The sequence below is a fragment of the Mastomys coucha genome, unplaced genomic scaffold, assembly GCF_008632895.1.
Source record: "Mastomys coucha isolate ucsf_1 unplaced genomic scaffold, UCSF_Mcou_1 pScaffold6, whole genome shotgun sequence".
NCBI classification, from domain to species: Eukaryota; Metazoa; Chordata; class Mammalia; order Rodentia; family Muridae; genus Mastomys; species Mastomys coucha.
The window spans coordinates 104536384-104552112 of NW_022196912.1; the positions used below are offsets into that span (position 1 = coordinate 104536384).

The window sequence follows — 15729 nt, forward strand, 5'->3', positions numbered from 1 at the left end:
TATGGGTTGTTTCCAGGTTCTGGCTATTATAAATAAGGCTGCTATGAACATGGTGGAGCATGTGTTCTACCTTATTTTTTGAGAGACATTCTTTCTCATTGAACTTTAAAACTCAACCTTTTTGGATAGACTGGCTGATCTCCAAGTCTCAGAGACTCTTTTTTGAAACAACAGTGTTGGGTTGTATGAGGCCTCACCATACTGACTTTCTTTTGTTGGTCTGGGGAACAAACTTGGATACTCATAGAGCAAGCACTTTCCTAGAGGAGCCATCTCCTCAGCTTGTTTGTGTTGGTGTTGTGAATCGATCTGAAGTCATGTTTATGAAGAGTTTGTCAGTATTATACTATAGATAGAAATCAGGAGGTGATTCCTGGAGAGTAAGTACCTAGGTTCAGGGATTTCTTATTGAACAGTACTTGAAGATATTCCCTAACTTACAATTCAATCTGTAAATAGCATTCATGGGTTTTGCTCTCTAGTCTTTCCTTTGTAGGAGCTTTGTACTATCTTCTAGACACAGTAAATTTAAAGCAAAGCTAGAGATTCATTCCCAGGGCAAAGATGAACTTTTTAGCAGATCTTACCTCTCTCTAGCTTCATGTCATATATTTTAGTTGACTCTCATAATCTGCTGAGAGTTCTGACTCAGAGTCACTGGCTTCAGAACACCTGCTGCTCCCTCAGTAGCTTATCATTTCCCATTTCAAGTGTATAATCCAGGTGTATAATGGCAATGTCATGGCACATCTTTACCTGACTATGTTTGTTTTCATTTGTTTGTTTATTTAATACATATTTTTTCTTTTACCTTCCTTGAAATGGCTAAGTAGAAATGTTCTTATAAATGATAAAGAAAGGCTTATCTTTCAATTTTATTCCTAGGGTTATATATTCAACTTATTGCACTTTGTTGGTACGGATAATATTTTTATGGAACACATTAATTTCTAGGCTATACTAGTATGCTTTCCTTTGTGCATTTGTATGATATCTTCTTGCACCCACAGTTCTTTTAGTTTTGCTTTTGCTGGGTGTGAATCTTAGCCATGCCCATTTCCACTATGGTGTCTATTCCCTTTTCCTTTCTGAACAATCTGATCTGATAGATATCCATGAGCATCACACAGTCCTTCCAATAGGAATGGCCTGCCAGGCTTGCATTGGCTATTTGGCTATTTTTAATTCCTAATCATTTTACTTTTATTCCACTCCTTTTCTCTTGCTCATTTCACACATCTCAGTTCATCATGAGACCAAACACTAAGGTCATTACTACAGTTTATGGTCCTTTGGAGCCACCTTATATGTATTCAGTTACTGAGAAGGAGCCACACTGTCCCTCTAGCCACAACTGGCTTTGTTCTCCTCATTACACCATATGTCTCCACTATGTTCATCTTTTGAAGTCCTCTAAGCCATAATTTCACCAAATAAGAAGAAACTGTCTCTTTAGATTATGATATCAGGTTCCAAGACAGAAAGTGAAGAGAAAGAATACCCCACAGGGAAGTATAATTCTATTGTCCTTATATTTTCATAGAACCCTTCTTCTCTGCTGAACTGTAGTATCAAAAGTTCATGGACCTATGTATGCTATCAACATTTTTTACCCAAAAACATTAGTGCTACCCATGATAGAAACTTGTGTGCATGGAATTTTAAAACACTCACTAGCTGGTACCTATATCCATACTTCCAGTTACAATAAGATCTGTGTCCTTGGTAATGCTCCACTATGAACAGAGCCTCAATTTTAGTAATATTGGCATAAAGCCCACTTGCAGAGTAAATTCTATCGTTAAGATAAAAGAAGAAAGGAAGAAAATAAAAGCATATAAAGTATTTGGAGAATCAACTAAATTTCGGCATCTCTTATAATAGTTAAGCACTAAATATTCAAAAAGCTGATGAAAACAGAAAGTTAACAGTGGACATACAGCCAAAGTTTTCTGAATAGAAATTCTCAAGTGTAGGGGAAATCATAATCAAAGATGGAACTTTATGTTTACATAATCACTAGAACCCCACCTAGATTCTTGGTGATGGTGTAGAATGGGTAGGAATTATTTTATTTTATTGTTTTTTTTTTCCTGTCTCCTAAATAATATGTAATTTCTCCATGCCAAGAAATAAATTGAAAGGATTTGGAGGGATTTGCTTATCAGTACAACACCATGAAGCATTACATTCCTCCTGCTTTCGGGAGGGTACATTGAAGTTTGGTTAATCTTCTGTGGCCCAGTACCCCTCTCCCCTGTCAGGCTGCCTTCCATAACACATAGATTAATCTCCTTTGCACCCACTCTTTTCTACTTCTCCCCTCCCCTGTTCTCTTGATCTACCTTTCCTTTTTGAACAGATGGAAGACAAACCTTGAAAGTGGAGAGACAAAGAGAACAAAACACCAAGCCATGTTTTAAACCATCTCTGAAGACCCCAATCAGAACATGGAAGACCCCAATCTTTAGCACAATACATAGCTCAGCTTGGTTTGCCTTTTCTTCCATGAATTAAATCTGGAATCTGCACAGGGATTTCTACAAAGACTAATTCATTAGCAAGAGCTATTATAAGTCATGTCATTCCTTACCCCTCTCTACTGTGCATTATAGAAAAGAAGAAAATTGAAGGTGGGCAGACTTCTGAGGGAAGCAGAATTTTCTCAGATCCCTATATCATCTGCTGGTTTTAGTAACAAGGAATAAATATTTATTACAATAGGTATTCTATGTTAATTGAAAAGTTTTAACAAGGCTCTCACAGGGTTGAAAGCCACCCATAGAGTTGATTTTTTCTATCTCACATTCAACAGTTTATAAACCCCATAAGGACAAAGATTGAGCCTGGCAGATGCCCAGCACAGTATTTGATTACCATATCACATCTGAGCAATTGATACATATTTGAGGTGATTTAGTAAGTAAATGTAAATATAAACAAAAGTACATATTCAGATTACCTGTGTTTTGAACTGGGATCTTTGAGTGAAGAGTCTAATTTAGAGTAAATGTAGTGTCTTTAAGCCAGGAAAGGTCCCCTTAAGGCATTCCTATTCCATATAAATACACATTCTAAACATGTCTTAAATGGCAATTCATTACCATTGGTGGGCAGAGATAAGAAGGGGAAGAAATGATATGTTGAACCCCCCCCCAGCATGGCAGAGAATGAAAATTCACAATACTTTGCTACAATCCAGACAGTTGGGCATATAAAAGCAAGAATCTATGGTCACTGAAGATGACCTCTTCACCAGACTGTAATATTATCTCTTTGGTTTCATCACTTATGCTTACTTCATACTATGATTCTGGTATCTGAGTACAGCAAGCTAAAGTTATATGGTTCATTTTGTCATACAATGCCAGCCTCCTCTATTTAGGATGATAACACAGAGCATGCTCAACCTGAATACAATGAGTGATTAGATGATGAACATATATCTTGCTGCCTTCTGACCTTGTTTCTTAATTGGGACTGAATTCACTGAAACGATGGGCCTAGAAGAGAAGTAATAAAATTAACAATTCTTAACTTCCCAAACTTCATGATTTTAAATATTTATGGTTTAATGTTAAAAAAAAAGAAAGAAATCCAAGGATGTATGTATGTTGACATTGATCAAAGATAATAGTAAGTGATGACAAAAATTTAGTGAATAAATGTTACTCATCTGAACTTAAAAGGATTCAGTCTTTTATAATCTCACTTGAGGTCATAGGCTACCCTATAGTCAATAGGCTGTTGCTAACTGAAAAGTAACTGATGTCCATTATTGAAATACAGAATGAATGTTCTTAAGGCAGATGCATAGGCCTCCTCTGCTGCCAGTCATGAGGTACATCAATCTCCAACCCTTCTCTTGGAATAGAAATATAAAGGGAAAAATCTTAAGCCACAAGCATTTGAAAGGGTTTAATTGTGTTTAGCATGGAGCAGCTGCTGAGATACATGGCTGTTTTCTGTGGGGCTCTGGGATATTTATGGGCCTTTCTCTTTTCTCTTTTCACTGGAAGAATGGAGATCATCGTTCATGAGTGTGTTATTTATAATTTCATAAAGCTGTCCTGTGGCAGGACTTATTTTATCCTACACTTAATCTCGGTCAAATAATCAGACTTCCAAGGAGCTAGAAGGAGAAAAATGGCTGAGCCCTAAACAATTAGCCTAGTGCAGGTCTAAGATAAAGGGCTAAAGGTTAGAATTTGAAGTCACAAAAGACAGTTGGGCAGTCAGGAGAGAGAGCACGGTGACAGTGCCATGGATTGTCCTGATTATAACATTAAATACTTCACAGTAAAACACATAGATGATAACCATGGACAATGGTGGAAATATGAGCCTAAGCTAAGACAGAGCAGAGCTCTGCAGAATAAATAATTAGGTGATTACAGAAACAATAACTCACAGAAGGAAAATGAGAAGTCAGGATTGTGGAACTGGGAAAATTGGAAGGTAAACACATCTATAAATTTACCTGGGCAGGGTTTTGAGCTTTCTTCAATCCCAATTTTATTCTAAGGTAACTTTAATAAGCACCAGTAGAAAAAAAAAGTAAGTGCAATAAAAATATTCTACCAGGAAAGGAATAAAGAAGGTACTTGGCATAGACATATTTTTAAAGTTATTACAATATATATCTTTAGTTTTATGAGACCTAGTACAGAAGTGAACAATTCCAACATGTGGATTAAACATATGAAATATATTTTAAAATAGATTAATAGGAATTATTATTTTTATATAGAAGGTTAATATATAAGGGATATTTTAGTTCTCTAATTAAAAGGACCTAAAGGTGTTTAATGTACACCAGCAGTGCTGTGGCTGTCAAGGGACCATGCTCCAAAATCATGTGTGTCAGCTTCCAAAGGACTGTGATGGGTGACACTCATGGGATGCAGGGAAGGGAAGAGGAGAGGTATCCAATGGGGCAGTGTATTAAATCCATGCTGAGGTTTCTGAGGTGAAAATTGTCCTTCAAGTTGCTGTCATCTTGTCATCTCAAACCCTCTTTTCTTCTCCTACTACCTAAAGACGTGCAAATAAATAGAGCTGTTTCACACTTCTGACCCTCAACAAATAATGTTAATTTCCACCTGAGATACCTTTCCCTTTCTCCAGCCTGCAATCCTGGGTTTATACTGCTTCATTCTTGTCTGTCCCTCAGGGCTTCTTTTCTACTTCCCTCTTGTCTAGATGTACCTAGTCAACTGCTGCTTGCTCCCTTGGTGACTCAGGTTAACTCTTGTCACAGCATTCAGTTAACCAGGTTGAGTTTTCCTGCTGATGTGGACGTCTCATCAGAGACTGACTTCCCAGAGCAGACCAGCTGCTTCTCACTTACTCCTCCATCACTGTTACAGCACCTCATTCATAGATATATGATAAATATCTAAGGTAACAAGTCAATGAACACATCATGAATGAATGTATGAGTGAGTAAATGGGTGAAATAAATGAGCTTGATATAATCATATACAGTATATAGAGAAATGGGAAGTCTACCATGATCAAAACTGTTTAGGTTGTGTGGTAATGAGCATTTTATTTTTCTTTGAGTATCACAAACAATATTGGAATTTAACACATGCAGACAGGTTACAGACATGTTATGCTTAGGCATTGGAAAGTAGTATAGTCAATGGTCATTGTATTCATTGTTTTTCTGTTGCTGTGATAAAATACCACAACCAAATCAGCTTAAAGGGCAAAGCGTTATTCTTGGCTTACAGTTGCAGAGGATAAGAGTACATAAAGGCCAGTAAATCATGGCATAGTAACAATAGTTGTCAACAAAGTCAGCTTCTGTTGTGGCCTCTTTTCCTGCTTGTAGACTCCCTTCTCTATTCTGCATTTCAATTTTCCCTATGTCTGTGCCTCAATTTCCTCTTTATAGAGAGACACTAATCCTACTGCATTTAGGTCTACCCTAATGACTTCATTAAAACTGACCTCTCTCATTGAGGCCCAATATGAAGTCCTGTCCTGAGGTGTTGTGGATCATCATTAAACCTATGATATCTACTTTTAGTTGTATGCTAGCCTTTGAAAGGTGAGCCATCTCTTCAGCCCTTAACCTATAATATCTATAAGACAGGTTATAGAAAGAGCTATTATGTTCCACAAGCATACTGGTAATGTATATTTTAAATCATCACTTGGTTTCTTAATAGCTGTGTGTACCCTCAGCAAGTCAGCTAATCTCTCTGACTTCTAGACTTTATTAATACACACCCCTGTCTCAGTGGATGGTTTGGGTAATCATATCTAATATGAATCGTATCAATCATAGCAATTAACTTAAGGAAAGCATTTCTTTAACACCCTTTCATCTTGAACATGGACACAGGCTTTAATAGCTTGGGACTAGTAAAGCAACAACTTGGTTAATGTTACTGTCATGAAGAAAAGGAATGAGTATTCATTAAAAATTTGCAATCTACTTGGTATTTCTACATATGACAAAAACATGTTTGGGGTTTAGTGGGTAAAAATCATTTATTCCTTTATTATTCTTTCACTAGTATTTGCTGCACTTGGAATTTGCATTATGCAAATGACTCTTTCTCACCTAATATGTGGCTAGCCTCATTTTATATCTAATGCCTATGGTTCTGTGCTTTTCCTCTAACAAACTGCACACCACTGGGAAGTATTTGCAGGACTAAAAACTAAACGGATTTAAGGTGAACTAATGTTGTACTGAGAATTTGTTCTTCTCTTCTCCAAAAGAGTCTTACCCATGTCCAGGAGCTGTTGTGTGGGATCACTCTGCTGGTCCACATTACTAATTCAGCTAATTGCAGCAATTATGAGAAGGAATCGCTGCAAGCAAGAGAAGCTATTATGCTGTACTGAATGAATAACATTCCGCAGTGTTCATTAATTATACTGCCTATAGATTCACAGCCCCCCAACAGTGCACATGAGACCATATGCCATATGCACTGAATCCCTCCAAAAGCCCAGTGACAGTAGTGCTGGCTGGGTCCTTCCAATGCTCATTCTTTGCAACCCCTTCCCTTCTGATTCCTTGTCCAGAAATCAGAGAGGACAGCACAGTGTGATTTTTCTGACATGGAAAAGCTTGAGTCTCTGCAGCTAGTTTGATGGCTTCAGCTTTACAGGAGATCCGTACAGACAGTCTTGACCAGAGAAAAGAAGCAGCAGTAATGATGGGAGGGGGCAATCAAAAAGATTTAATGTATTTGTGTACCAGTGTCCTTATCTTCCTCTGTTTTCTCTCTTCCCTCTGCTCCTCCCCATTCTGTTAACATCAATAGCCAACATCAGATGATCTTGTTTCATCTGCTGAATGTTCAAGTGATGATGAAGATTTTGTCGAATGTGAACCAAGTACAGGTAGGTCAGGTCAGTCTTGTTTTGCTTGCTTCTTTTTTTATTTGCAAAAACCCCAATACATACATATATGTGATTATACATGTGCTTTATATATATTATAATATGTTAATGTATGTGTATTTCCTATATCTATATATGTATTTTCATACATATATAAATATTAATTTAATCAACAAAAGCATCAAATTCCATGGAAAGAACAACTAAAGCTGAGGGAAATTTAAGTCTCTGATACTTAAAAAAAATACAAAAACTGCACCCCAACTTTACACAGTGGGGTGTCCAGATTGTATACTGGAATCACTGCTGCAAATGTTCTGTTGCCAATGGCAACTATGAGTTTGACAGGGGCAAAGAGCAGGCAAAGCTTCCATTTAAATGAGAATTTTTTATTTTTAAGTCATAAACCTATCATGGAGGCAAAAAGATTGGTAGTTGTCGCGTGAGTCTCAAGACTTGTTCTGATCACAAATGGCATGAATAAGTAACCTAAATTATTTTCCATGGGATTTCAACAGCAGTTAACACGGCATTACAATTATACTAATTTTGTTCATTATATGTCTAGTGAACTTGTGAAGCGATATAGTATGAGGAACACAAAATTAGTAGCAAACCATGCCATGTCAACTGCTGTGATGCTTCAAAATGTATCGACTGCTGAAGTTTAAGCTGACTTTGGCATTGGAAATCACAGTGTGTTCCCCATTCAGACCCAGATACATTTTGATATTCTCTAGTATTTCTTTAGAGTGAGCTATATATGATATAATGTCCAGTAGGTAAATGCCATCCCCAATCCTCTTCTTTCAACTTTCCCAAGTTGTCTGTTTTTAGATTTTACTCTAAGTTAAACATTTATATGTATATAATAGAGAACAGATATCATCGAATTTCTGTGTATGTTTTTTAAAAAGTAAAAAAGCCTAGTCTTATTTTTACAAAGGCTGAAAGAAATAGACAAAACTTCCACCTGATACTTTGGGTTACTTTGTATATTTTTCAAACTATTTTTTAAAAGGCAAGCCATTGTATGTTTTCTCTTTGTAATTGTAGAGAAAATTATGCTTCGCCAAAAAAATATATCAATAATTTAAAACTTCATCTTCCTCACCTGAAAATGATTTAGAACAGTTCAGATTTCGGTAAATGCTGACTGCTTAGTTTCTTGCAAGTGGCTCTGGATTCATGAAGTTCTGTGGGCTTCTAACATTAGTGTCTTGAAAGTAAATACCCTTAATTTGACATCACCACACTAGGTGACTTGTTCCTTAGGGAACATAGCTCTGTGGAATGAAGGTTTATATGACCTTGTTCATCTGATATCTTCAAGTGAATGGGAATATGCTTGGACACAAGTTTTTTGTTTAAAAAGTGATCTTATTATATCTTTTCATTTACCGATTATATCCTTCTGAACACTTGGGCATGACAGGATGCATCATGATGCTCTGGTCCTGTCCTTCCTAGTGTTTCTCATAAGTAGTTGTCATAGCAATGAGCCTTACTACACAACCCAATTCTCCAATCTAATGCAATTCCACAAATTTGTTTGAGAGCACTTGTGTCCTTTTCAGTATTAGACACTACAAAGTCAGTATATGTGTAGAATATATCTACTGACAGTGTTTTCTGATGATTAGTTTAAGATACCTAGACTTTAATTAGGATTGATTGCTTATCCTCACTCTAGTTTTCTCCATTTCTTAGTAATGATAACTATAAACAGAGCAATATTTATTAAATTCCTCCATTAAAACTCTAACTTGAAAGGGATTTTTGTGTTTCCAGTTTGACATAATATGTAAACAATTGTTCCCACCACCTCAACCCACCCTGGCATCAGGCTGCCATAACTTGGTATAGTTTAGTCATAAAGTGTTTAAAGGCTATTTAAATATTTTTGAAGCTTGACTGACAATAACCTAAAACTTGAAAATTCAATGGAAATATATATATATATATATTCAATGGATATATATATATACATATATATGTAGATAAATGAGTACAAAATATCCTAAGCCATGAGAAAAGAAGATCTAAAATGAAAAGCCCATTCAAATTTATTAAATGAATTAGGTTCACATTCAACATATTTAATAATCTTGGATTAAAGCAGGAGAATATTTTTCTAGTTATAACTGTACCTCTGCATACAGTTAAAAACAAAGTGTGTTGATTTTTTTATTTCAAGACTTTGAGAAAATAAACATTCGTGTAGCAAAAATCTAAATTTCAAAGGATTTATTTCTTTGTCTACTGTCAGTCCCCTCCCCAGCCCCCTGACTTGGGAATTATGTTATTTTATGATCCCTGTTATAATTGCATTTTTCTGAATATCTTCTAACACAGTTGAGTTTTTAAAAACTCAAATCATGTTAGAGTGATGTAAATCAAAAGTTCCACAAAACTTTTGAGTAACTGTTGTCTGTCTAAACATGAGACTCAGATTTTTACATTTACATTGTAAATGCTGATGTATTGTTAGCAAAGGTCGGTATTTATTTAATATCTCTGACTTTTCTTGGCACACAAACCTTGTCCTTCAGAGCTACAATTGTAATGAGGCAAAGTGCATAGGGTTCAAGTCATCACTAAGAGATGAGAGTCTTTAGTAGATTCTGCAAGTCAAAAAGCAATTAAGACCTTTAATAAATTCATATTTATAATAAAATTGGGCATGGATTCTGAAATTCAGAGAATTCCTGAAATTGGCTTTCCATCTCTTGTCTTTCCCTCTTCACTTTTGTTACTCTTATTAAGATACATGATATCAAATAAAGGTATTTGTAAGTTAGCCTTTTTGCCTTTATATATAACCAACATCCTAGATTTTATATATCTATAAGATCACCATTCTAAAAGTATTGGTGACCAGGTTGATAGGCAGATGTAAAATAAACAGAAACACCTGGTGGTCTCAGAGAAGTGAGCACAGAATAACTCAACTACAATATTGGTTTTTCAACCAAAATGAAATTTATTTTTTCTGGTTGTTAATTAACTAGCTTTTTTTTTTTTTCACTTTTGCTTTTGTTAAATGTACTGTGGTCAACTCCCAGTTAGCAGTTCCACTAAGGCAGGAAGTTGAGAGGAAACATCCACCCATCAATCATTGGGTCTGCCAGAAACTCCTTTATAATACCACTAGCCTACTGGAGTTGTGTTTTCTGTCTAGAAACAGGGTCTTAATCATACCCAGTTTGAGATACACCCATGGAATAATTAGAATAAGAAAATCTGACACTGAGTTGTTCCAAGCTCTAAAAATTGTTAGAGGTTTTATTAGTAAATTAAATAGTAGGTTTACATAGTAAAACATACAGCTGGAAGGTCAAAACTATAATTGCCTAAACGAAGTGTGAAGAACAATAGAATCCAGACCTTACACATGATAAAAGTACAAATGTACTAATCATTGAGCCTCAAGTACGTTAGCTGTAATCTTTTTGTTTATAAAATGTATTTTATCATTACTTAATACAAGTTTGAAATGTGAGTACCATATGTTTTTATTAAAGAACTGACTTTTTAATTATTTATTAATTTAACTTTAGGATGACCTTTATGAATGGAGACATGATTGTTTAATAAAATCATAATTAAATTTCACTAATCTACTGACCATTTTCCAAATACAATAGCAATTACCCAGATAAAATCCCATGGCAATATTTGAGTATTTTGTTCTACTTCAAAAAACATTGAGCAATGAGAAAATGGAAATTATCTGAGATAAATTTTATAGCTCTAGAAAGAAGAATATAAATTGATATAAAACTTCTTAACTTAGTTACTCAATTTTGCTACTGATATTAGCCAGTTATGTATATTTTAGCTATGACAAAAGTCCAATGTATGCAATAGACATCATATTTTATGGCCAGGTTCAATCCTACTAAATTTTAAGTTGCGATCCTTGACAATCTATAAATGAAGGTATATTTTCAGATGACAATGGTATTCCCTATTTAATGCTCTCAGTTTTCATATTCATTAGTACACTAAGATGTCACTTTTTATAACCTAAGATATCACTCTTTATAACCCAAATCCACTCCAACACAAGTTAATATTTAAACCACTTTAAAACTTTTAACCCTAGTGGAATGCTTTGAGATTTGTAGAATACAGTTTACATAATAAAGATAGAGGAATTGATTAATGATTTTAAGTTAAGCAATAGCTCTTGGATAAAACATATTAAATATGTCATCTGTGCATTGACTGCTATTGTGAGTTCCATCATACAAGCACACTTAATAACAAAAATTATAAAATAAACTTATTTGTGTATTTAACTCCAGTACTTGAGAACTTAGGTTATTTTGAAGAACCTAAGGGAAGCATGAAATCAATGAGTGTAAGCTCTTCTGTTTAAAGAATGACAAATCACTTATTCATATATCATTTTTGTGGGCCTCTCTGTGTAGACACTGGAATAGATACTAAAAAAATAAAGTTGACAGCAGATACCTCCAGGAGATCACAGTCTATTAGGAAAGGCGAGCATGCAAACAAAGAGGCTAAGAGGAAACTAGGCATGAAAGGCAATAAACAAAGTGGGCAATGTGTAGAAAGGCTCAAGGTATCATCCACCTTTTTGTGAGCGTTTCTCCTTCACAATGAATTGAGTCCACCACTCCAGCTCTGATTAAATTCACTCCAAGGAGCATGCATGTGTACCTTGGCTTAGAGACACAGAGCTTATCATTAATTGTGACTGAAATAAAAAGTTAGGGCTGCTCAATGCTAAACTTTAATTTGAAGTATACTTATGTAAGATTATCTAGAACCAGGGTATCTAAAGATCAAGGCATAGATGTCCATGTTAAAGAGGGAATTTCATGCCCAAATCAAGAACTTCCTGATTTCAAATGCCAAAGCAAGTGGAAGCTAAGGAAAGAGCTTTCTGGAATCATTAAGCAAACCCTCTTTCAGATGTATACATAAATAAAGAGGGGTTGGGTTTTAAAGAAAAAGTTTTGTGAGTTTCCTTTCATTCAGTTTTTGTCATGTATTATTTTCTTCTCATAAACCCTAAGTACATGCACTGTGTATGTGCATATATATATATATATATAAATGCAGTGTGTTTATACAAAAGTGCTTGTTATTTCATACATATTTAGACATAGTCTAAATGATATTAGACTAATGTTAAGTTAATATTAACAGCCCCTGCCGTCAGTCATGTGGTTACACAGAAATTCACATCATCACTCTGAGCAGCATCAGCCAACATAGACATGCATGATAGTGTTTTAACTTGATAAACCAAGCATGTTGATTTTTATTTAGGTTTTGTTTTCTTCATCCTAATTATAATGATAATTCCATAATTCAGTTATCTTTGGGAAGGGTGGGAAGAAAAACATTATACAGATATATCTATCCATATATGCACATACACGTGTATATATACATAAATAGATATGTATCTTGTATATTTCCCAAACCATTTTCTGTCGTTTCACCTCATCTTGTGCCGCATGAATTTTTGGTGGTTCAATTTATTTTGTTTTAATTCATATTTAGCATTTTGACCATTATGGCTATTTTTTTAACTCATTGCTATACTTTTATGAGTAACTATAATCATCCTTTTTAAATTCTGAGAAATATTTAGATATAATAAATAAAACGGCAACAAAATCTTTTCTTGCCATCCTTGTGTTGACTCTGCACCCCCTTCAGTACATCTCCTCAGTGTTTTTCTCTAAGCAAAGCAGATCTCAACAAAATCCAAGAAAGTTGTGTACCAAAGAATGAAATGCCAGTTTCCAGTCTCCCTTTCTACTCATATTTCTCTTTTGATTTCATTCCTTTCCTCTGTTCTTAATTTCTCCCTATATCTGCACTGACCACTTGCCTTCACTCTCCCCATCAATGATGCTGTAATTAATTTTTAAAAAAGACACAAAGGATCCAAGGTTTGAAAAATAAAAAGAAAGACATGCAGAACTTATAAACAAAAACACCCCCCTCCCCCACAAATATTTCAGATGGCATAAAAAGAATTTTATTGCAGATACAGGATATGTGTTTTATCTTTTATTTCTGGACAAGCCTAAGATCATTGTGTGGCATGCCAGTGACAGTTTTGTAATAATCAACTAACCATGGCTTCCATCACCAGCGCATGAGCTGCTATGATGCCATCTTGTGTTTCATCCAAGTGTCACATCCCAGCTAACCCAGCAAGTTCCCTGTCTGAGTTGTGGGGATAACTTTCTTTTGCAGTTATAATGTCATGGGCACTCACTTTTATGTTTGTTGTTATTGGGCCCTGCAGCCCTAAGAGCTGCGCTGCCAGCATCTCTGTATGATTTGGTTCTGGTATCTTCTTTCCTTGGCATAGCAGTCAAGCATGTGTCTTTTGTCTGGCCATCTTGTCTACATGTCTACTGCCATGGTGTCGTTCTGTGATTCTGTTCTCTGTTTGTAATATGTGGTTTGATGTCTTCAGTCTTTACTTCTCACTCTCCTGCTATCTCTACTGCTAACCTTACCTCCCTAGAGAACTTCACAAAGAAGCAAAACAAATTTCCAGTTGAATTATATGTCTGGTAACAGTGGTTTGCACCTGGAAGTCCTAAATTACATTTTCCTGGACTTTCCAGGAGAAACTCACAGTGGAAAACAACTATAAATGTTCAAAAAAAATGAGAAACCCTTGTTGATTTCTTTGACATGATTAAATTGGCTTACTGTTTAGGAGGCTTGCAGGAAGTGCTAATTTCCAAAGACTCTTTTCGTAGATCAGCAGCCTTCTAGTTAGAAAGTTTTCTTCAGACACAGAACAAGAGAAATGAAGCATCCTCATGTCTGCTGCCCAGAGCAGGGCCTTCCCCCAACTTGCTGAGGCACTGGGGAAAATCGACATTTATCTTTAAGAAAGCTTGTGCTTACATGCTTTATCATAAATTATAAGTGTGTTCACCAAGATGTCTACTGATGAAGGAACCAAAGCCCATTTGACTTACTGGTTCCACCCATGTATATTACAAGGTAAGACTATCTATTCATGTTTCTAAGTCAAAATATATATTTTTATCTCATTTTTTTAATTCATGGAAGCATTAAAGAGCCAATGGTTTTTACTTGGACCTGGATCCTTTATTTTTTCCTTTTAAAGAACATGGCATGCATAATAACTCCATTTCTGAAGAGAGTCTAATTTTCTTGAGTAGATATAGAAGAAAGTACCCTGTGAACTCTACAGTGGGTGGGCTATACTCTGGATGGTTTTCCAGGAACCTTGATGCATTACTTGGAAAGATGTGGGCATTTGATATGGACTGTATGAAAAAAGCATTATGTGAACAACATAATTTCTTTTCTCTTAAGGATCAAGTGAAAGAGTGTGACATCTATATACAATGGGTAGTAGCTGTTGGGTTAGGAAAAACATTGTCATATAATGCAAAGACTGGTTTGGGTCTAAAGAAGAAAAAGTTAATGAAGCCATTGGTTTATCATAAGATGTTGCAGACAGGCTAGGGGAACTGATTATTTTTCTGAAGTTAAGATGAAAAAGAAAATGCAAGATAAATGGGCTCTAAGAAGCTAAACAGAAACTGCAGATGAAAGACAAAAGGGAGGCAGAGGAGGAGGAGGAAGATAAAGGGAGGAAAAGATAAAACTAGAGAGGAAGGAAATAAAAGAAGGATGGAGGGAGAGAGAGACAGGAGATAAAAGAAGAATGGAGGGAGAAAGAAAGGAAGGAAGAAAGGAAGGAAGGAAGGAAGGAAAGAAAAAAAGTGGAGAGAGTCAGAGAGAAAAGAAAGAAAGAGGGAGGAAGGGAGAGACAGAGGGAGGGAGAGAGGGAGGGAGGGAGGGAGAGAGGGAGGGAAGGAGAGAAGGAGGAAGGGAAGGAGAGAGGGAGGGAAGGAGATCTGGTCAAGGTGTTGATGCTAGGGAGGTAGATAGAGACTGATTCCAGGGAATTAGTGATCAGCCAGCCAAAACTCATCAGCAATCCCTAGACCTATCAAAGACCCTGCATCAGAAAATAAAAATAAGCATTAGATGGTGGCTACTCTAGGTAGAATAATACCACAGGTTGTTCTCTGGTCTCCTCCATATGTGCCTATATGTATACATGCAGGTTCACCTTTGAGCATGCACATATACAGACTTGGGTTGGCCGGTATTCCTCCTTGCACAGTGTTGATGATAGACAGAGTATTTCTGAGGCTTTTAAATTTTATTTCTTCTACTTTGGAAGTCTGTAGGAGATACTGTTCTTAGCACTTGATCAGAATCTACAACATCATTCCATTACTCAGTTGTTAAGTTTTTTGTTCCTTTTTTTTTCTTTATTTGCATGTAAATTTCTCTATTCCCAGTTTCCCC

At 35.8% G+C, this 15729-nt stretch overlaps 1 protein-coding gene across 29 annotated transcripts in view; it reads left to right on the forward strand.

The window, feature by feature from the left end:
* The window catches only part of Nrxn3 (neurexin 3), a 1683426-nt gene that overhangs the window by 1627210 nt on the left and 40487 nt on the right, over nucleotides 1-15729 (forward strand). For 21 of the 29 annotated variants that reach the window (XR_004114173.1, XM_031355959.1, XM_031355958.1 and 18 more), the window contains one exon: nucleotides 7290-7368. Coding sequence is in view for 27 of the 29 variants with exons in the window: in XM_031355959.1 (XP_031211819.1) it covers nucleotides 7290-7368 (79 nt within the window). In the remaining 2 variants the exon portion in view is untranslated. Of the gene's footprint in view, nucleotides 1-7289; nucleotides 7378-15729 lie in introns of all 29 variants that reach the window. The other 8 variants (XR_004114172.1, XM_031355968.1, XM_031355973.1 and 5 more) reach the window with 1 other exon arrangement.